General features: G+C 36.8%; 1 protein-coding gene across 4 annotated transcripts in view; it reads right to left on the bottom strand.

Moving 5' to 3' along the window:
• Positions 1–11,799: 11,799 nt before the first annotated feature.
• Positions 11,800–24,847, bottom strand: part of LOC133535968 (metal transporter CNNM3) — a 22,981-nt gene continuing 9,933 nt past the window's right edge. The window contains exons 5-12 of one of the 4 annotated variants that reach the window (XM_061876073.1): positions 23,584–23,727; positions 23,359–23,517; positions 23,110–23,279; positions 22,946–23,042; positions 16,593–16,723; positions 16,389–16,518; positions 16,210–16,305; positions 11,800–14,536 (exon numbers count right to left, since the gene is read on the bottom strand). In XM_061876073.1, the coding sequence (XP_061732057.1) occupies positions 16,226–16,305; positions 16,389–16,518; positions 16,593–16,723; positions 22,946–23,042; positions 23,110–23,279; positions 23,359–23,517; positions 23,584–23,727 (911 nt within the window). In that variant the 3' untranslated portion in view covers positions 11,800–14,536; positions 16,210–16,225. Of the gene's footprint in view, positions 14,537–16,209; positions 16,306–16,388; positions 16,519–16,592; positions 16,724–22,945; positions 23,043–23,109; positions 23,280–23,358; positions 23,728–24,847 lie in introns of all 4 variants that reach the window. The other 3 variants (XM_061876070.1, XM_061876072.1, XM_061876071.1) reach the window with 3 other exon arrangements.

Below are 24,847 nucleotides of genomic sequence, written 5' to 3'. Positions count from 1 at the left end.
CGGAGGAGACACGTGCATGTACGAGCCAGTCTGCCCCACGACCAGAGGCGAGAGGAAAAAGCAGCTTATTGACTACAGCGTTGAACTACCATGGAAGACTCACGCAAAGCACTTTGGGTAAATGTCGACCATATATGGATGATCCGCTGACATCACTAACAGGTCCAATTCAAAACTTTGATACGCTGATTAAACGTACATGTCCTTTAAGACTGACGTTGATACAACGTTGATAAAACGTACATGACCTTTAAAACTGACATTGATACAATGTTGATTATACGTAGATGTCCTTTAAAACTGACATTGATACAACGTTGATTACACGTGCATGTCCTTTAACACTGACATTGATACAATGTTGATAAAACGTACATGTCCTTTAAAACAGACATTGATACATTGTTGATTACACGTACATGTCCTTTAACACTGACGTTGATACAACGTTGATAAAACGTACATGACCTTTAAAACTGACATTGATACAATGTTGATTATACGTAGATGTCCTTTAAAACTGACATTGATACGTTGATTACACGTGCATGTCCTTTAACACTGACATTGATACAATGTTGATAAAACGTACATGTCCTTTAAAACAGACATTGATACATTGTTGATTACACGTACATGTCCTTTAACACTGACGTTGATACAACGTTGATAAAACGTACATGACCTTTAACACTGACATTGATACAATGTTGATAAAACGTACATGACCTTTAAAACTGACATTGATACAACATTGATTAAACGTATATGTCCTTTAACGCTGACGTTGATACAACGTTGATTACACGTACATGACCTTTAAAACTGACATTGATACAATGTTGATTATACGTAGATGTCCTTTAAAACTGACATTGATACAACTTTGATTACACGTATATGTACTTTAACACCGACATTGATACAACGTTGATTACACATACATGTCCTTTAACACTGACGTTGATACAACGTTGATAAAACGTACATGACCTTTAAAACTGACATTGATACAATGTTGATTATACGTAGATGTCCTTTAAAACTGACATTGATACAACGTTGATTACACGTGCATGTCCTTTAAGACTGACATTGATACAATGTTGATTACACGTACATGACCTTTAAAACTGACATTGATACAACATTGATTAAACATATATGTCCTTTAACGCTGACGTTGATACAACGTTGATAAAACGTACATGACCTTTAAAACTGACATTGATACAATGTTGATTATACGTAGATGTCCTTTAAAACTGACATTGATACAACTTTGATTACACGTACATGTCCTTTAACACTGACATTGATACAACGTTGATTACACGTACATGTCCTTTAACACTGACATTGATACAACATTGATTAAACATATATATCCTTTAACACTGACGTTGATAAAACGTACAAGACCTTTAAAACTGACATTGATACAACCTTGATTACACGTATATGTCCTTTAACACCGACATTGATACAACATTGATTACACATACATGTCCTTTAAAACTGACATTGATACAACATTGATTAAACGTATATGTACTTTAAACACCGACGTTGATACAACCTTGATTACACATATATGTCCTTTATAACACTGACATTGATACAACGTCAATTACAGTTACATGTCCTTTAAAACTGACTTTGATACAACGTTGATTACACGTACATGTCCTTTAACACTGACATCGATACAATGTTGATTATACGTAGATGTCCTTTAACACTGACATTGATACAATGTTGATTACACGTACATGTCCTTTAACACTGACATTGATACAATGTTGATTACACGTATATGTACTTTAAACACCGACGTTGATACAACCTTGATTACACATATATGTCCTTTATAACACTGACATTGATACAACGTCAATTACAGTTACATGTCCTTTAAAACTGACTTTGATACAACGTTGATTACACGTACATGTCCTTTAACACTGACATCGATACAATGTTGATTATACGTAGATGTCCTTTAACACTGACATTGATACAACCTTGATTACACATACATGTCCTTTAACACTGACATTGATACAACATTGATTAAACGTATATGTCCTTTAACACTGACGTTGATACGTCAGTTGCATGTCCTTTAAAACTGACATTGATACAACTTTGATTACACTTACATGTCCTTTAACACTGACATTGATACAACGTTGATTACACGTACATGTCCTTTAACACTGACATTGATACAACGTTGATTACACGTACGTGTCCTTTAAAACTGACATTGATACAACGTTGATTACACGTACATGTCCTTTAACACTGACATTGATACAACGTTGATTACACGTACGTGTCCTTTAACACTGACATTGATACAATGTTGATTACACGTACATGTCCTTTAACACTGACATTGATACAATGTTGATTACACGTATATGTCCTTTAAAACTGACTGATACAACGTTGATTACGTACATTGCCTTTAACACCGACATTGACACGTTGATAAAACGTACATGACCTTTAAAACTGACATTGATACAATGTTGATTATACGTAGATGTCCTTTAAAACTGACTTTAATACAACTTTGATTACACTTACGTTTCCTTTAACACCGACATTGATACAACATTGATTAAACGTACATGTCCTTTAACGACATTGATACAACATTGATTAAACGTACATGTCCTTTAAAACTGACATTGATACAACGTTGATTACATGTACGTGTCCTTTAACACTGACATTGATACAACCTTGATTACACGTACATGTCCTTTAACACTGACATTGATACAACCTTGATTACACGTACGTGTCCTTTAACACTGACGTTGATACAAGGTTAATTACACATTTTTGTAAAGGCAATTGAACCACTGCTCTGAATTAAATGTAAAATATGCACTGAAGGAGGAACAGCACCCTCTGCAGGACGTGGCGAGGCACTACGCGGCACAAAGTCTTTGGCCTCCCTGAGTTCATTGTAGACCCCGAGGGGTCACCCGAGCAACTGGGCCCCCGCCCCTCCCGGTGACCTCACCTCGCAGTGTGGCAGCTGCCGGGCGCCAGGCGAGTGCATGTGTGAATGTGGGCGGAGCCTCCAGCGCACATTCCTGGCGAGGAAGTCAGTTGGCTCACAACAGCCCGATTGTGCCGCGTGCACACCAGGGCCACGCCACATCCCCATTACAGAAATATGTGGGCTCTGGCCACGCCCCCTCCGGGTCATAGCCCCTCCCCCTCCACTGACACTGTGTTGGAGTGAATGAAACAACATGCAGCCTGACGTTCAAAAGGGATTAGACAGAGTTTGTGGTGTGAACACAATGAAGCTGTGGTCACTACAGAGTGTCACGTCCTCAGTGACCAGCGGCGGCGCTACTGAGCGTGCACGTGTGCAGAGTGGCACTAATGCATTGGTGGGAGGAGCCTAATTCCCGGGTGACACTGGCATCGCTCAGGTTTACATCCGGCGTGTAGTGACACTCCTCCTGGACAGGTGGCACAGCACCAAGAGGGACATTCCACTATTCTACACACACTTCTTACCCCGATCTAAAGCTTCAGTAACAGTTGAGTTAAAAAGATGTCAACCACTGAAGTGCTTGTGGTGGACCTCAGAGATCCGCCTCAGGCCCTCTGCACTTCCTGCTTATGTGGGGGCTCGGTCACCTGACGGCTTTTCTGAGGAACATCTTTACAAGCCGCTGAAGTTGTCAAAGACATAACTTGTTGGCGACATTGGAGCCGTGCTTCTCAAATATGTTCTGCTGCGCCCGCCCTAGGAAGAAAACCCCCACTCTCACGCCGCAACTATAAATAGGAGGGGTGCGCAAAAAAAATGGATTCACATCTAAATCGGGATTCTTAGTCATTACAATTCTACATTGATTAATATTTTTAAAACGTTTACATATATATATATATATATATATATATATACACATATATATATATATATATACATACATATGTATTTGTATGTACGTATACATATATATGCAAATAATTTGTATATAAAATAAAATACATTTTATATATATATATATATATACAGTATATATATGAAATTATTATATTATAGACAAATTATACATATAGTGTATACCTGTATGCATCTGCGATTAGGTGGCGACTTGTCCAGGGTGTACCTCGCCTACTGCCTGAATCCAGCACCCCCCGCGACCCAGAAAGAGACAAGCGGTAGAAAATGGATGGATGGATATATATATATATATATATATATATATATATATATATATATATATATATATACATACATATACACATATACATATATACATACATGTATGTGTATACATATATTACAGTACATATACATATATATTTTGTCTATGAAATAATTATAATTTTCCATATATACAGTGTATACATACAGACATACATATATGTACATACATATATACATACAAACATATATATATTCATATACGTACAAGTATATATTTAAATATACATATATACATATGTATACATATATACATATACATTTATACATATACGTATACACATATATACATATATATATATATGTGTGTGTATGTATAGATACATATACATATATATTTATATATATTATTAATTTTATTGTATTTACTGTATTTATTTATTTGTTTTAGTTATTATTATTATTATTATTATTATTATTATTAATGTTTTGTACTTTTATTTATAGCTATCCATTTTTTAAAAAAGACATCTTTAAGGCATCTCCATGAAACGCGAAAACGCTTTTCTCACCTGTAACTTGTTTTGAAAAAGTGTCATTATAATTATTAAAGCAAGTAAGACATTACAAGAATTAGCTTCAATCAAGAATCGTGTTGAATTGGGAACCCAGAATCAGACCAAATTGTGAGGCGCCCTAATATTCACACACCCATCTAATAGTAACACTGGACTATACAATTGTTAGAAGTACACCTCTGCATTACATCCATTCATCCATTTTTTTACCGCGTATTCCCTTTGGGGTTGCTGGAGCCTATCTCAGCTGCATTCAGTACACCCTGGACAAGTCACCACCTCATCGCAGGCCTGCATAACATTGTATCCCTATTCAAATGAAAGAGAAAAATAAAGATATTTAAAACAACTTACAACCAATAATACATTGATAACATTGTTTTCTAGTGGAAATATTTAAAATGCAATTTTCCTGAAATTAAAAAAGAAATCTAATACAAACATTTTTTAACCATTTGACAGTGACAAATAAAACATTGTTGAGTAGGAAGCGAGCTTGCAACACATGCTAACGAGACACAATGGATGCCGGAGGACATTCACCAGTAAGCCGTGGCATTCCACTCTCAGGTGTGCCGCTGCTGTGTCAGCACATTATGCCGGAGCTGCAGCCCGCGAGGCCAAGGCTGCAGGAAGTAGACGGGCATGGCGGCCATGCTGGATGTGAGCGAGAGGGAGAGGGTGGGGGTGGGGGGCATTTGAGCGTGTTAGCGTGAGGAAGCATGATCATGCTGTGAAGCTGAGGCTATATTTAGCTTCCGTTGCCATGTGCCCGGAATGTGACTGGCAACACACACACACACACACACACACACACACACACACACACACACACACACACACCGGTGCACTTGTGGGATCAATGGGTGCAACATGTCAGCTCATGAACATGCACGACATGACAACATGATTGATGTCAGCTGCTTGACCCCATTCATCTAATGAGGGAGGATTTTTTCTTTGGAAATAAAATAACGCTGATTAAATGGCAGCCTTTGGCCTCTTTAAAGTCAAAAGCTCATGTGTGTGTGTGTGTGTGTGTGTGTTCTGGCAATGCTTACTTAATGGGGACATCGCTCTGTTTACACACCTTTAGGGGACCTCTGACGGTATGGGGACATAAAACAGGTCCCCTAAAGGCCTACTGAAAGCCACTACTAGCGACCATGCAGTCTGATAGTTTATATATCAATGATGAAATATTAACATGGCAACACATGCCAATACGGCCGCTTTAGTTTACTAAATTGCAATTTTAAATTTCGCTCGAAGTATCCTGTTGAAAACGTCAGTATGATGACGCGTGCGCGTGACGTCTCGGATTGTAGCGGACATTTTATAAGTAGTCTGCTTTAATCGCATACTTCCACAGTATTCTGGACATCTGTGTCGCTGAATCTTTTGCAAATTGTTCAATTAATAATGGAGACGTCAAAGAAGAAAGATGTAGGTGTGAAGCAGTGTATCGCGGCTCCCTTTAGCAACATAAACACAGCCGGTGTTTCCTCAAAGTATCCTGTTGAAAACGTCAGTATGATGACGCGTGCGCGTGACGTCTCGGATTGTAGCAGACATTTTATAAGTAGTCTGCTTTAATCGCATAATTCCACAGTATTCTGGACATCTGTGTTGCTGAATCTTTTGCAAAATGTTCAATTAATAATGGAGACGTCAAAGAAGAAAGATGTAGGTGTGAAGCGGTGTATCGCGGCTCCCTTTAGCAACATAAACACAGCCGGTGTTTCCTCGAAGTATCCTGTTGAAAATATCAGTATGATGACGCGTGCGCGTGCGCGTGACGTCTTGGATTGTAGCGGACATTTTATAAATAGTCTGCTTTAATCGCATAATTACACAGTATTCTGGACAACTGTGTTGCTGAATCTTTTGCAAAATGTTCAATTAATAATGGAGACGTCAAAGAAGAAAGATGTAGGTGTGAAGTGGTGTATCGCGGCTGCCTTTAGCAACACAAACACAGCCGGTGTTTCCTCGAAGTATCCTGTTGAAAACGTCAGTATGATGACGCGTACACGTGACGTCTCGGATTGTGGCGGACATCTTATAAGTAGTCTGCTTTAATCGCATACTTCCACAGTATTCGGGACATCTGTGTCGCTGAATCTTTTGCAATTTTTTCAATTAATAATGGAGACGTCAAAGAAGAATGATGTAGGTGTGAAGCGGTGTATCGCGGCTGCCTTTAGCAACACAAACACAGCCGGTGTTTCCTCGAAGTATCCTGTTGAAAACGTCAGTATGATGACGCGTGCGCGCGACGTCTCGGATTGTAGCGGACATTTTATAAGTAGTCTGCTTCAATCGCATACTTCCACAGTATTCTGGACATCTGTGTCGCTGAATCTTTTGCAATTTGTTCAATTAATAATGGAGACGTCAAAGAAGAAAGATGTAGGTGTGAAGTGGTGTATCGCGGCTGCCTTTAGCAACACAAACACAGCCGGTGTTTCCTCGAAGTATCCTGTTGAAAACGTCAGTATGATGACGCGTGCGCGTGACGTCTCGGATTGTAGCGGACATTTTATAACTAGTCTGCTTTAATCGCATAATTACACAGTATTCTGGAAATCTGTGTCGCTGAATCTTTTGCAATTTGTTCAATTAATAATGGAGACGTCAAAGAAGAAAGATGTAGGTGTGAAGCGGTGTATCGCGGCTGCCTTTAGCAACACAAACACAGCTGGTGTTTCCTCGACGTATCCTGTTGAAAACGTCAGTATGATGACGCGTACGCGTGACGTTTCCGATTGTAGCGGACATTTTATAAGTCGTCTGCTTTAATCGCATAATTACACAGTATTCTGGACATCTGTGTTGCTGAATCTTTTGCAATTTGTTCAATTAATAATGGAGACGTCAAAGAAGAAAGATGTAGGTGTGAAGTGGTGTATCACGGCTGCCTTTAGCAACACAAACACAGCCGGTGTTTCCTCGAAGTATCCTGTTGAAAACGTCAGTATGATGACGCGTGCGCGTGATTGTGCGGACATTTTATAACTAGTCTGCTTTAATCGCATAATTACACAGTATTCTGGACATCTGTGTCGCTGAATCTTTTGCAATTTGTTCAATTAATAATGGAGACGTCAAAGAAGAAAGATGTAGGTGTGAAGTAGTGTATCGCGGCTGCCTTTAGCAACACAAACACAGCCGATGTTTCCTCGAAGTATCCTGTTGAAAACGTCAGTATGATGACGCGTGCGCGTGACGTCTCGGATTGTGCGGACATTTTATAAGTAGTCTGCTTTAATCACATAATTCCACAGTATTCTGGACATCTGTGTCGCTGAATCTTTTGCAATTTGTTCAATTAATAATGGAGACGTCAAAGAAGAAAGATGTAGGTGTGAAGCGGTGTATCGCGGCTGCCTTTAGCAACACAAACACAGGCGGTGTTTCCTCGAAGTATCCTGTTGAAAACATCAGTATGATGACGCGTGCGCGTGACGTCTCGGATTGTAGCGGACCTCTTATAAGTAGCCTGCTTTAATCGCATACTTCCACAGTATTCTGGACATCTGTGTTGCTGAATCTTTTGCAAAATGTTCAATTAATAATGGAGACGTCAAAGAAGAATGATGTAGGTGTGAAGCGGTGTATCGCAACTGCCTTTAGCAACACAAACAGAGCCGGTGTTTCCTCAAAGTATCCTGTTGAAATTGTCAGTATGATGACGCGTATGCGTGACGTCTCGGATTGTAGCGGACATTTTATAAGTAGTCTGCTTTAATCGCATACTTCCACAGTATTCTGGACATCTGTGTCGCTGAATCTTTTGCAATTTGTTCAATTAATAATGGAGACGTCAAAGAAGAAAGATGTAGGTGTGAAGTGGTGTATCGCGGCTGCCTTTAGCAACACAAACACAGGCGGTGTTTCCTCGAGGTATCCTGTTGAAAACGTCAGTATGATGACGCGTGCGCGTGACGTCTCGGATTGTAGCAGACATTTTATAAGTAGTCTGCTTTAATCGCATAATTACACAGTATTCTGGACATCTGTGTCGCTGAATCTTTTGCAATTTGTTCAATTAATAATGGAGACGTCAAAGAAGAAAGCTGTAGGTGTGAAGCGGTGTATCGCGGCTGCCTTTAGCAACACAAACATAGCCGGTGTTTCCTCGAAGTATCCTGTTGAAAACGTCAGTATGATGACGCGTGCGCGTGACGTCTCGGATTGTAGCGGACATTTTATAAGTAGTCTGCTTTAATCGCATACTTCCACAGTATTCTGGACATCTGTGTCGCTGAATCTTTTGCAATTTGTTCAATTAATAATGGAGACGTCAAAGAAGAAAGATGTAGGTGTGAAGTGGTGTATCGCGGCTCCCTTTAGCAACATAAACACAGCAATTGTAGGGTTGTTTTGGTACCGGTAGCAAAATACTTTTCCGTACTTTTCTAAAATAAAAGGGGCCCCACAAAAAAAAAAAAAAAAGGCATTATTGGCTTTATTTGAACCAAAAAAATCTTCTGGTACATGAAACATATGTTTGTTATTGCAATTTAGTCCTTAAATATAAATAGTGAACCTACTAGACCAGTGGTCCCCAACCTTTTTGTATCCGCGGACCAGTCAACGCTTAATAATTTTTTTTTTCTTCTTTGTCATAAAAAGGGACGTTTTTGTGGTTGGTGCACTAATTTTAAGTGTATATTGTGTTTTTTATGTTGATTTAATTAAAAAAAATAAAAACTTTATTATTATTTTTTTAATAAAAAATTCTTCTGCGGCCCGGTACCAATCGGGCCACCCCGGTGGTTGGGGACCACTTTACTAGACAACTTGTCTTTTAGTAGTAAGTAAACAAACAAAGACTCCTAATTTACTATGCAGTAACATATTGTGTCATTTATACACTTATTATTTTCTAAACATTATAAAGGACAAACTGTAAAAATGTATTATTAATCTACTTGTTCATTCATTGTTAATATCTGCTTATTTTCTGTTTTAACATGTTCTATCTACACTTCTGTTAAAATGTAATAATCACTTATTCTTCTCTTCTTTGATCATTTAGTTTTAAATGATACCACAAATGTAGGTATCGATTCGATACCAAGTATTTACAGGATGATACATTGGTCATATTCAAAGTCCTCATGTGTCCAGGGATGTATTTCCTGACTTTATAAACATAATATGAATCGATAAAAAATATCGGATGTAATCATAGTAGTATCGACTAGATGTGCTCTTGTACTTGGTATCACTACAGTGGATGTCCGCTGTAGATCCACCCATGGCATTTGTTTACATTCAGGGGTGCTAGTTTGCTGTTATCTGTGAGCTATTGTAGTGAAGCATGTTCAGCTATTCCTCGTCCTCCAGTGATAATACTACTTGTAAGAAACACTTTATTTGTCGCCTTGGAAGGGAGGATTACTGATTTAGAAGTAACTAAAACACAAAATCTTGTGCAGAATTGGCTATTTTTGGAATTCCACCAAACTATCAAAAACTGAGCAGACTTTTAGGGATAGTATCGCCTTTGCATCATTAATAGCTTGGAGAAGGATTTTTGTTGGAGTGGAAATCACAGTTTTCCTCCCCATAGTTGAAGGACTTCATGTTTTTTCTTACATCCCGAGACAATTTAATATAATCCAAAACAATTTGACTTGGGGCTGCATGATTAGTTACAAAGATTAATTAAAGACACCATAGGACAAATATTTATCTAGTGACACTTTTCTGTATGTTTATTTATTTATTCATTAATATTTTTAGTCATTTCCTTTGATTTTCTATCTGCTTGTGGTGAAGATGAAGGCAGTACATTGCCCGTCGATGATATCATTGTAGTCTGATACTGGCCTGATGTTATCATGTATGGAACGTCCTTTTAGGAAATCCTCAAGAACACATTCAATGTATTTATTTATTTTTTTAATCTGGAAGCAATAACGCCTAAAATTATTTTACAATCTGTATTGAGTAAAATAATTGCTCTTAAATAATTAAGAATTATCTTGTTTTGTTTTTTTTGCCAGGTTTAGAGATTTAGGTCATTAGACCTTTGTGTTTGCACATTAGTAAACCTTTATTCAAAAATACTTTAAATTCTTTGAAAAACAAATACATTTGAATAAAACTGCTTATTATTCAATTATTATTGTTACAATATAATTGTTTATTATTCAATTATTTTTTTACAATATAATTATGTTTATTATTCAATTATTCTTCTTATAATATAATTATGTTTATTATCCAATTATTATTTTTACATATAATTATGTTTATTATTCAATTATTATTTTTATAATTATGTTTATTATTGAATTACAATTTTTTATAGTATAATTATGTTTATTATCCAATTATTATTTTTACATATAATTATGTTTATTATTCAATTATTATTTTTATAATTATGTTTATTATTCAATTAAAATTTTTTATAATATAATTATGTTTATTATTCAATTATTAATTTTATTAACATTTTGTATTAAAAGTTTTAAGATACTGCAGCTGCCCGGATCATATCATGTTCAGGTTTTGAGTCTTTTTTGTATTATGTTCTGCTAATGTTTGCCTTAGTTCCTGGTTGCACTTCCTTGTTTATTCTGTCACCATAGTAACGTATTATTGTCACCTTCCGCGGTTTCCAGACGCACACCTGTTTTCGTTAATCACTGCCTTCTTTGTTCACTCGTCCTTGCTTCCGAGTTTGTGTTTTCACACTCTAGCTCCCATGCTAGCTCTTTTGTTTTGCTTTTTGTGCAAGTTTTTCTGTTTCATAGTCTGTTTTAATATGAATAAATCAGTGTTTCTTACCTTCACGCTGTATCCGAGCCCGACTGCATCCTGGAGAGAACGAACCCGCGTCAAAACGCGACCCAATCGTCACAGGATCACCACTCCAAGATGGCGGCCCCGCGTCTCGTCAGCGCCATGCTGCGTACCTTAGAAGATGTCTATGAGTAACACACCCAGGACGGGAATCTAAATCAACATGTTTGAATGCAGTTTGTAACACTCGATTAAAGATTGACAAACCAATAACAGAAACAGGACTGAGTTTATTTGCTAGTGAAAGAGAATTATTCAAAGTATTCAATGTTGTTCCTCCTGATTAAGAACTATAAAAGTTAAACAAAGAGGAAGTGATTTGAGTTCTATTAAAATAACTCCTAAACGTAAGCAATTCTATATCATTTCCGAGCCATCTTTTTACATTCCGCTTTATATATATATATATTATATTGTATATACACAAACAAAATAACTTTTCTACAAACAAGCTTGGAATCGAAACACTGGAATTATAAAACATGTGGAGTAAAGACTAGCCTGAAGCTAATCACACACTTCATGCTAACAAAGTGCAAACTGATCCCCAGCAGCAAATTATACAACAAGAGCTTTCGATCTTCTCGTGAAAACACAGAAAGTCCTCCAAGTCAGTCCAGTTCACTAAAAAAAAAGCACCTTCTCAAACGAAGATTGTCCAACTTTAGCTTAGCAATTAGCTTATCAACGGCTTTCCCCCCCCCCACATCAAGTTTGAGGATTGTCTTGGGTTTGATACACAAAAACTTATCATCTGTGACGTTAGCTTGGCAAATGGAATTAAAACGACGCCAACTTGCACGGCAACTTCCCGGAACGGAATTGAGCTGAACAAGCCGCGTTAGAACTTTGGCAAGCACTTGATGAAACTACGTCTTTGTCCGGCCGTTTTGAACAGTGAACATTTCGCAAAGTGCGCATTTACCGTATTTCCTTGAATTGCCGCCGGGCATATAGTATGCGCCTGCCTTCAATTACTGCCGGGTCAAACTCGTGCCGTCACAAGTGACACTTCCGCTGTCATCATTTTCAAAATGGAGGAGGCTGATTTCAATACCGGTAGCCTGAAATCGCATAAAGGGAAGAAGATTAAGAGCTATTCAGTAGGATTTAAGGTCCAAGCTTACATCACACTCAAATTTTTACTGCATGCCTTTGGTAAGTGCCGGAGTGAGAAGAGGTTTTAAAATAATTAGCGCATGCTTACTTTTACCGCATGCCTTTGTAAGCGCAGGAGGGGGATAGAGGTTTTAAATCAATTCAAGGAAATACGGTATTTGGCGCCGCTCAGTCAGTGAAAGCTAATTAGCGTGTTAGCATGCTAATGGTGTCGCAGTGACAGAAAGACCAAAAGCCAACGGGACAATAATCTTGGAATTCAGCATTTCACTTCAGTGAAAGCAGCTTTGTGGCACATTAAACTGTTGGAAACATTTGTGCCGGGAAGAAAACCTATAAAAAAATTTAAAAAAACGTGCTATAGTTGTTATTTGCTATGCTAGCTAGCTTCGTAAGAACTACAAAAAGTGGAAGAATTGTGTTACCATTTCCCTCCCTCGGGAGTTTATAATCGCTCGCTTAGATGTTGAGTTAACAAATGTCTGTGTCGGAGATCCTTATTAAGTGTTTCACGCGTCACCTGGACGTAACCGTGGTAACCAGATGGAGAGGTCACGTGACCGTGCTGTGTGGCGATCCTTTCCTTCCTGTCTGAACGGACACACACACACACACACACACACACACAAAATTGTATTTCTGACCTTCTTGAGACCGCCGAAAAATGCCTCTCTTTAGGACCACCCTTTCTAGATATATAAAGATTTGTATTTACAATATTAATAATATTTTATTTCTATTTTTTGTCATTGTTTTTTAATCTTCATTATTTACTTCGTTATTACAGAATGTCTCTATATACATCATTACATTTTTTTTTTGTAATTAATTTTGGCCAAAGGGGGCGCATTTCTATTTCTTACACACACTTGTTATTTCATATGTTGACCAGAGGGGGAGCACTTTTAAAAGCGACACACAGTCAATTTGATAAATCCCTCCTTTTTAAGACCACCCGCATTTTGACCGGCAGTGGTGCAAATAAGACATTGTCTATTAGATGCAATCTTATTGGGACACCTCCTCATATGGAAGATACTTTTCCTTCTTGGTGTCTCAAGAAGGGTATGAATACAAGAACACACACGCACACATACGCACACACACACACACACAAAATTGTATTTCTGACCTTCTTGAGACCACCGAAAAATGCCTCTCTTTAGGACCACCCTTTCTAGATATATAAAGATTTGTATTTACAATATTAACATTTTATTTCTATTTTTTGTCATTGTTTTTTAATCTTCATTATTTACTTCGTTATTACAGAATGTCTCTATATACATCATTACATTTTTTTTTTGTAATTAATTTTGGCCAAAGGGGGCGCATTTCTATTTCTACACACACTTGTTATTTCATATGTTGACCAGAGGGGGAGCACTTTTAAAAGCGACACACAGTCAATTTGACAAATCCCTCCTTTTTTGGGACCGCCCGCATTTTGACTGGCAGTGGTGCAAATAAGACATTGTCTATTAGATGCAATCTTATTGGGAAACCTCCTCATATGGAAGATACTTTTCCTTCTTGGTGTCTCAAGAAGGGTATGAATACAAGAACACACACGCACACATACGCACACACACTTTGGCACAACAACTGTCACCAATGGCAATGCTTAAGTGGAAAAAAGGCACCGCCCAGATGAAATCTAAACAAATAAAGCCTAAACATAGTGTTCTTAAACAACAAAAACAATAATAATAATAATAACAATAATAATAATGATAACTCGAATGATGTCAAGAAGGAATGGAGAGAAGTGACTACGCTTGAGCTTCTTCTTCTTCTGTGGAGCTCTCCAGCACGCCGCCGCCGCCGCCTGCAGCAGGAAGACAACCAATGAGAGCAGAAAAAGGCTGAAAAAAGGGGCGGGAACATGGTCTGAAGTGACCAATGAGGATGGAGCGTGATGAACGATAAGTCATTTCACTGCTGTCTGGAGCCATAAACAGTTTTGTACAATAATTAAATAGAATTTTGCCAATCATTCACAATCTTTATGTGAGCCAAGAACACATAGGTTTTCTATTCTGTATGCATTCTAACTCGTAAAAAAAAGCTAGCAAAAGTCAGCTAACAATGAAGCCGACAGGAGTCGGTCTACTCCGCTTATTAAGGTTTTACACACAGGCTGTAAGTATGCATGTACTGTGATGTAGTATCTGTCACATTCATAATAACATGTGACATTTACCTATTTTGCTCATTTTAAGCATATGCCGGCGCATTAATTTCACAAATGTTCACTTTTCCCTTCAACAACATTCCTAATCATGGCGCACTTCATGAGACTCAACAAATACTACTTTGGGACAAACCATGATCCAGAACCTTTTATTTTGGAGCCTGAATGTAAGGAGGATGATCTACAAGAGCGTATGTATAAAAACTAACATATATGTATATATATATACGCACATATGTATAAAAACGTATATATAAATATACGCACATATGTATAAAAACGTATATATATATATATATATATGCACATATGTATAAAAACGTATACATATATATATATATATGCACATATGTATAAAAACGTATATATATATATATATACGCACATATGTATAAAAACGTATATATATATATATATATATATACGTTTTTATACATATGTGCGTATATATATATATATATATATATATATATATATATACGCACATATGTATAAAAACGTATATATATATATCCATGTTTTTATACATATATGCGTATATATATATATATACGCACATATGTATAAAAACGTGTATATATATATATATACGCACATATGTATAAAAACGTATATATACATATATATATATATATACATATATATATATATATATATATATATATACACACATTCACTGTATAAATACACACATATATATACACGCACATATGTATAAATACGAACATATACACACATATATATATATATGTATGCATATCCACATATATATATACACACACATATTTATATATATATATATATATACACACACACATATATACACAGACACACATATATATGTATGTATATATATATACATATATATATACACACACATGTAAATGTGTGTGTATATATGTATACACACACACGCACAAGTGTGTACATAAATGTGTATATGTGTATATATATATATATATATATATATATATATATATATATATATATACATACACACACACAAACATATGTGTATATACTATGTATGTGGATATATACACATATATATGTATGTATATATATACATATATATATATATATATGTACACACACTTATATATACATGCAAACAAACAAATATAAATATATATAAAAAGTATAAAATACTGTATAACATAAAGCAGCGTGTAACAACACAAGAGTGTAGTTTTGTGACAGCAGAGTGGACATGATGCTGAAGGAGAAAAAGGTCAAACAAATACACGCACACACACACACACACACACACACACACACACACACAAGAGAAAAGTGTGTGTGTTCACCTTGTGCACAGACGCACTAACAGTAGTTGTCAATGGTGTCAAAGAAAGAGAAGCTGAAGTCTGGAGAAGACATGGCGGAAAAGAAGAGAAAAGCATCTTTTTTTAGGTCAGCTGACAGGAAACAGGAAGTGGAGTTAGTGCGGCGAGAGGGGCGGGACGGTCGTGAGGGGCGGGGCTACCTTGCGCGGCAGCGTTCTTGTCGTTCAGCAGTTTGGTGTGACTGTTGGGGAGGATTTTGATCTCAGGAGGGTCTGGACCGGGACCGGCCCGCGACGCCATTAAGGCGTTGAGGTACTGGAGGCGTGTCACCTACACACACACACACAGTGTGAGCAGGAACTTGTTACTATGTCGTGTGCATGTACACACACACACACACACACCCGAATGAGCTGCAGGTCTGTGAGTGCTCTGACGGTGTAGTCCGGACAGTAACTAGACGGGCTGGTCGCCTCCGAGGAGTCAAAAGGATCTCTGGGGGACTGATGCTGAGTGGACACTGGAGATTGGTGCACTGGTAACACACACACACACACACACACACACACACACACACACACACACACACACACACACACACACACACACACACACACACACACACACACACAATGAAGTTCAGCCATTGTCAAAGTGAGCTAGAGAATGAAAGCATCACTTGATACAAGTACAGTGTTTTATATCCCTACACTCAAAGTGTGTGTAATGTTACAGCTGTCCAGAATATGTAATAAAACCTCTGCCTTGTTTTTAATGACTACCTAAGCCTATTATGCGACTGTATTTTAATGTTGGTCTTCATGGTGGTAGCCAGGTTTTTTCTGAGGTGGTGAACTAGAAGACCAAACTAGTAACTTTTGTCATCAAATAGACGGCAGGTGACCATCATGGAACACAAACAGTATCAGTGCAGTGTCAATACAGCTTATAAATGTGCCAAACACTCACTGAGGCCTTTTATTGGTTTATCTTCTATTTAACTTATTTGACCTTTTATATACCTTCTATTTACTTTCCATATTCCTTCTTTTACCATTTATTTACCTTCTTATACTATTCATTTGCCTTCTAGTACCTTTTGTTTATCTTCTATCTACCTTTTATTTATCCTCTTTCACCTTTTATTTCCCTTGGAGTACCTTTTTATTTACTGCCTTTACCTTCTATTTTACTTCCATTATACCTTTTTTTAACCTTATATTACCTTTTATTGACATGATTTTAACTTGTACTTAATTTTCACCTTTGATTCACTTTTATTGCCTTCTATTTACCTTCTTCTGTTCATTCTATTTTCCTCTGACATAATGTTACCCTATTTTATTATCTATTTAATTAGTTTTACCTTTTTTTAAATATCAATAATTAATTAATTGTGATACAAGACCAAACTAGTAACTTTTTTCATCAAATAGACGGCGGGTGACCATCATGGAACACAAACAGTATCAGTGCAGTGTCAATACAGCTTATAAATGTGCCACACACTCATTGAGGCCTTTTATTGGTTTATCTTCTATTTAACTTATTTGACCTTTTATGTACCTTCTATTTACTTTCCATATTCCTTCATTTACCATTTATTTACCTTCTTATACTATTCATTTGCCTTCTATTACCTTTTGTTTATCTTCTATCTACCTTTTTTATCATCTTTCACCTTCTATTTACCTTGTTGTATCTTTTTATTTACTGCCTTTACCTTATATTTTACTTCCATTATACCTTTTTTAATCTTATATTACCTTTTATTTACATTATTTGACCTTATATTTATTTTTCCCTTTGTTTCACTTATATAACCTTGTAGTTACCTTCTACTGTTCATTCTATTTCCCTCTGACCTTATTTTACCCTATTTTATCTTCCATTTAATTAGTTCTACCTTCTTTGAAATATTAGTTACTAGTTAGTTATAATAGAAGGCCAAACTAGTAACTTTTGTTATCAAATAGACGGCGGGTGACCATCATAGAACACAAACAGTATCAGTGCAGTGTCAATACAGCTTATAAATGTGCCAAACACTCACTGAGGCCTTTTATTGGTTCATCTTCTATTTAACTTATTTTACCTTTTATATACCTTCTATATACTTTCCATATTCCTTCTTTTACCATTTATTTACCTTCTTATACTATTCATTTGCCTTCTATTACCTTTTGTTTATCTTCTATCTACCTTTTATTTATCATCTTTCACCTTCTATTTCCCTTGTTGTATCTTTTTATTTACTGCCTTTACCTTCTATTTTACTTCCATTATACCTTTTTTAACCTTATATTACCTTTTATTTACATTAGTTTATTTTCCCCTTTGTTTCACTTATATAACCTTCTAGTTACCTTCTACTGTTCATTCTGTTTCCCTCTGACCTTATTTTACCCTATTTTATCTTCCATTTAATTAGTTCTACCTTCTTTGAAATATTAGTTACTAGTTAGTTATAATAGAAGGCCAAACTAGTAACTTTTGTCATCAAATAGATGGCGGGTGACCATCATAGAACACAAACAGTATCAGTGCAGTGTCAATACAGCTTATAAATGTGCCACACACTCACTGAGGCCTTTTATTGGTTCATCTTCTATTTAAATTATTTTACCTTTTATATACCTTCTATTTACTTTCCATATTCCTTCTTTTACCATTTATTTACCTTCTTATACTATTCATTTGCCTTCTATTACCTTTTGTTTATCTTCTAGCTACCTTTTATTTATCCTCTTTCACCTTCTATTTCCCTTGTTGTACCTTTTTATTTACTGCCTTTACCTTCTATTTTACTTCCATTATACCTTTTTTTTAACCGTATATTACCTTTTATTGACATGATTTTAACTTATACTTAATTTTCACCTTTGATTCACTTTTATTGCCTTCTATTTACCTTCTTCTGTTCATTCTATTTTCCTCTGACATAATGTTACCCTATTTTATTATCTATTTAATTAGTTTTACCTTTTTTTAAATATCAATAATTAATTAATTGTGATACAAGACCAAACTAGTAACTTTTTTCATCAAATAGACGGCGGGTGACCATCATGGAACACAAACAGTATCAGTGCAGTGTCAATACAGCTTATAAATGTGCCACACACTCACTGAGGCCTTTTATTGGTTCATCTTCTATTTAACTTATTTTACCTTTTATATACCTTCTATATACTTTCCATATTCCTTCTTTTACCATTTATTTACCTTCTTATACTATTCATTTGCCTTCTATTACCTTTTGTTTATCTTCTATCTACCTTTTATTTATCCTCTTTCACCTTCTATTTCCCTTGGAGTACCTTTTTATTTACTGCCTTCACCTTCTATTTTACTTCCATTATACCTTTTTTTAACCGTATATTACCTTTTATTGACATGATTTTAACTTATACTTAATTTTCACCTTTGATTCACTTTTATTGCCTTCTATTTACCTTCTTCTGTTCATTCTATTTTCCTCTGACATAATGTTACCCTATTTTATTATCTATTTAATTAGTTTTACCTTTTTTTAAAATATCAATAATTAATTAATTGTGATACAAGACCAAACTAGTAACTTTTTTCATCAAATAGACGGCGGGTGACCATCATAGAACACAAACTGTATCAGTGCAGTGTCAATACAGATTATAAATGTGCCACACACTCACTGAGGCCTTTTATTGGTTCATCTTCTATTTAAATTATTTTACCTTTTATATACCTTCTATTTACTTTCCATATTCCTTCTTTTACCATTTATTTACCTTCTTATACTATTCATTTGCCTTCTATTACCTTTTGTTTATCTTCTATCTACCTTTTATTTATCCTCTTTCACCTTCTATTTCCCTTGGAGTACCTTTTTATTTACTGCCTTTACCTTCTATTTTACTTCCATTATACCTTTTTTTTAACCGTATATTACCTTTTATTGACATGATTTTAACTTATACTTAATTTTCACCTTTGATTCACTTTTATTGCCTTCTATTTACCTTCTTCTGTTCATTCTATTTTCCTCTGACATAATGTTACCCTATTTTATTATCTATTTAATTAGTTTTACCTTTTTTTAAAATATCAATAATTAATTAATTGTGATACAAGACCAAACTAGTAACTTTTTTCATCAAATTGATGGCAGGTGACCATCATAGAACACAAACAGTATCAGTGCAGTGTCAATACAGCTTATAAATGTGCCACACACTCACTGAGGCCTTTTATTGGTTTATCTTCTATTGAACTTATTTGACCTTTTATATACCTTCTATATACTTTCCATATTCCTTATTTTACCATTTATTTACCTTCTTATACTATTCATTCGCCTTCTATTACCTTTTGTTTATCTTCTATCTACCTTTTATTTATCCTCTTTCACCTTCTATTTACCTTGTTGTATCTTTTTATTTACTGCCTTTACCTTCTATTATACTTTTTTTAACCTTATTTTACCTTTGATTTACATGATTTCACCTTATACTTATTTTTCACCTTTGATTCACTTTTATTGCCTTCTATTTACCTTCTACTGTTCATTCTATTTTCCTCTGACCCTATTTCACCCTATTTTATCTTCCATTTAATTAGTTCTACCTTCTTCTTTGAAATATTAGTTACTAGTTAGTTATAATAGAAGGCCAAACTAGTAACTTTTGTCATCCAATAGACGGCGGCTGTCAATACAGCTTATAAATGTGCCACACACTCACTGAGGTCTCATCAAGCAAAATTGTGAATCTTCAACTTTTTATACTAAACTGTTGTCATAATAATATAATTTTAATCTTGTAGTATGACTGTAGAATAAAATAAAATAAAATACGTAACATGACACCTTTTTTCCTCCCAAAATTGCAGAACTTACTCTTCAATTAAAAAAACAACTTTCAGTTCCATTTTGTAAAACTGCAAATTACATAACCTTTTCCTACCATTAAAATCGCTTAACCTTTTTTTTTAACGATTAACTTTTTTCTCCTCATATTCTGACTTTGCTTTTGTGACATTGGAATTATTTCTCATAAACTTATTACTTTTTCAGGTAAAGGTAAGACTTTTTTTCCCTAATATTCCAACCTAAATCTCAAATAAATAAATAAAAAAACGATGTTGTCTTACATCAGGGGTGTCCAAAGTGCGGCCCAGGGGCCTTTTTTTAACGGCCCCACGGCACATTTGAAAAAAATTAAAAACATAAAACGTGATATAAAAGAGCAAACAGGTGAAATGTAACAAGAAAATGTTGCAATGCTTACTCTTATAACACAAAGCTGCCATGCAGGCTGTTTCTTTCTTTAAAAAATAATAATGAATCAAAATCAATGTCATTTTGAATTATTGACCTATTCAAGGCTTCGATTACGTCACATTAAATATTCCTCTTTGAGATATTTTTTGAGGAAAATGTTGCATATTTTGTGTTTGCCATATAAAAAACTGAGCTGTTTTTTTTTTTTTTTAAAGAAGGGCCTAAAACAAACAAACAAAACATAAACAACAAGAACACTTAAAATTGACAGAAATATCTGAGGTTGATGTTGAGATTATTGTGCTAATAGTAAACAGATTTATTTCTTAACACTTTAATAAGTAGGACACTTTTGGATCCCCAATTATTTTAGTGTGATTTGTTTTTAAGTGTCATTGCTTAAAAAATAATAATGAATCAAAATCCAAAATTAAGGCTCCAATTATTATATAATCTCAAATATTCCACCTAAAAAAGTTATTGGGTGAAAATATTGCATATTTTGTGTTTTTTCCATTTTTTTTTCTAATGTTGATCTAGAGATTTTAAACTTGCATAATAATAAAAATTATAGTACTGAATAATGACACATTTTTAATATGTTTTTAGACCAAAACCCTTTGGGGTCCCCGGGATCATAACTGAGTGGAGGCCTAAATGTATATTTTTTATACATATATTGTATTGCTTTTTAAAATAAAAAATATGAAAATGGCCCTCAGTGGAAAAAGTTTGGACACCCCTGTCTTCCATCCATTTCCTACCGCTTATTCCCTTTTGGGGTCGTGGGGGACGCTGGCACCTATCTCAGCTACAATCGGGCGGAAGGCGGGGTGCACCCTGGACAAGTCGCCACCTCAGCGCAGGGCCAACACAGATAGACAGACAACATTCACACTCACGATGAGGTGGCGACTTGTCCAGGTTGTACCCCGCCTTCCGCCCGATTGTAGCTGAGATAGGCGCCAGCGTCCCCCGCGACCCCAAAAGGGAATAAGCGGTAGGAAATGGATGGAAGACAGGGGTGTCCAAACTTTTTCCTAGCGTGCGAATGGGAGTGTGAATGTTGTCTGTCTGTCTGTGTTGGCCCTGTGATGAGATGGCGACTTGTCCAGGGTGTACCCCGCCTTCCGCCCGATTGTAGCTGAGATAGGCGCCAGCGTCCCCCGTGACCCCAAAAGGGAATAAGCGGTAGGAAATGGATGGAAGACAGGGGTGTCCAAACTTTTTCCTAGTGTGTGAATGTGAGTGTGAATGTTGTCTGTCTGTCTGTGTTGGCCCAGTGTTGAGGTGGCGACTTGTCCAGGGTGTACCCCGCCTTCCGCCCGATTGTAGCTGAGATAGGCGCCAGCGTCCCCCGCGACCCCAAAAGGGAATAAGCGGTAGAAAATGGATGGAAGACAGCCCCTGTCTTACATAATGTAAAAATGTAATATAGAGAAGTAGTAAAGTTTGAGATGTAGTCAAAGACAAATGAGGTGTAGTCCCTCGTCCTACCTGAGGAGGGCAGTGTCAGGGCGGACACGCCGTAGTACGTGAACGCGCCGTTGTCAAACTTCAGCCCCTCCTTGCCGATCTCCACCTCCACGCGACCCTGGCGGCAGGAAGAGCAGCACCACGTTGGCACGTTGGCAGAGGAAGACAGAGGAAGGTGTGCACACCTGCAGCAGCAGGATGAAGTAGTCCACCGGGTGGTTGCGCGTGTACAGGTAGTGGGCGGGGCTCAGGCGGTCGCCGGGGTCAAAGTGCACCTCCTGGTTGACGCTGGGGTGGCGCAGCAGATGGAAGAGGACCTTCTCCGACACGCGCGCCGGGCTGAAGTGCTCCACCTCTGCGGGGGAAGAGGGGGGTCAGAGGTCATCGTCATCGTCATCTCAGTGAAGCCCCGCCCCCATCCCCGCCACCCCCACCTCTGGACAGGAAGCGATGAGTGGCCAGCAGGAGCTGCGGCGATGTTCGGATCTTGGGTTCTCCCTCGGGGGGCTTGAAGAGGGAGAACTCCTCGGGGGCCCCGCGAGGCTCCAGGGGGATGTCCATGGGCACCAGAGGACGCTTCAACTTCCTGTCCACTGTGGCGCGGGACACAGCCGGCGTGAGCGACCCCTGGCGAGGCCAGGAAGCAAAAGAGGACTTACGGTAACCGTCCGACTCGTCCAAGATCTCCGACTTGATGATCTCCTCAATGACGTCCTCCAAGGTGACCAGGCCCAGAACCTCGTAGAAGGGGTCCCCCTCCCCCTCGTTGTTGACCTTCTGGACGATGGCCATGTGACTGTTGCCTGGCGGGGACAAATCATCTCAGTTGTTACCGTCAGTCAACACTAGAGGGAGCCATCCCGCTCAAAAGAGAGTTTGTTTACTCAACAGCAGAGAGTTGCAGGCATCTATGAGGACTACTATTCTTCCAGCTGGCAGTTGCTTTGTGTACTTGAGTATTTCATCAAGTTGGAGCTAAAAGTGGGGAACGCTACACCATTATCCAAGTTTGGTTGTAAGGTCATTTATTTGAAGGAAACTAAATGCAGAACATAAAACTGTTTCCTAGAGGAGAGCTGCAGCTTTCCATTATTCTGGTAATCGAGTAATCATTCAATTAGTTTGTTTGAGTAACCATAGACTTAATTCGTATTTTAGGGAAAATAGTTGAAATTAAAAAAGATTTTGTACTTTCCATAACTTTCATTACCTTCTATTTTAATTATTTTACCTTTTATTTACATAGTTTATCTTTTATTGAAATTATTTAACATTTTATTCATCTTCTATTTAACTTGATTTCACCTTTTTTTGTACCTTGTTTGACCTTTAATTTAACTTATTTTATTTTTTACTTAGCTTCTGTTTGATGTAATTTACCTTTTATTTATATTGTTTTATTGAAATAATTTCACATTTTATTTACCTTCTATTTAACTTATTTTACCTTTCATCTACCTTCTTTTACCTTTTATTTAGATTCTATTTAACTTATTTTAACTTTTTTGTTATTCTTTTATCTTGAACTTATTTTACCTTTTATTAAGCTTCTATTTAACTTATTTTAACTTTTTTTGTTATTCTTTTATCTTGAACTTATTTTACCTTTTATTAAGCTTCTATTTAACGTATTTGACATTTTATTTACAGTGTCTTCTCTTCTACTTAAATTATTTATGAAGTGCTTCGAGAAGCTGGTACGGACCCATATCACCTCAGTCCTCCCTCCCGAGCTCGACCCACACCAGTTTGCCTACAGAGCCAACAGGTCCACAGAGGACGCCATAGCCACAGCCCTACACTCCTCCCTGGGTCACCTGGAGACGGGGGGAAGCTACGTGCGGCTGCTTTTTGTGGATTATAGCTCGGCATTTAACACCATTATTCCTGATAGACTGGTGTCCAAACTGTCAGACCTGGGTC

Source organism: Nerophis ophidion, linkage group LG17 (genome assembly GCF_033978795.1).
Source record: "Nerophis ophidion isolate RoL-2023_Sa linkage group LG17, RoL_Noph_v1.0, whole genome shotgun sequence".
Classification (NCBI taxonomy): Eukaryota; Metazoa; Chordata; class Actinopteri; order Syngnathiformes; family Syngnathidae; genus Nerophis; species Nerophis ophidion.
Note: the sequence above shows the minus strand (reverse complement) of the source record. Positions and strands in the feature narration are given on the sequence as shown.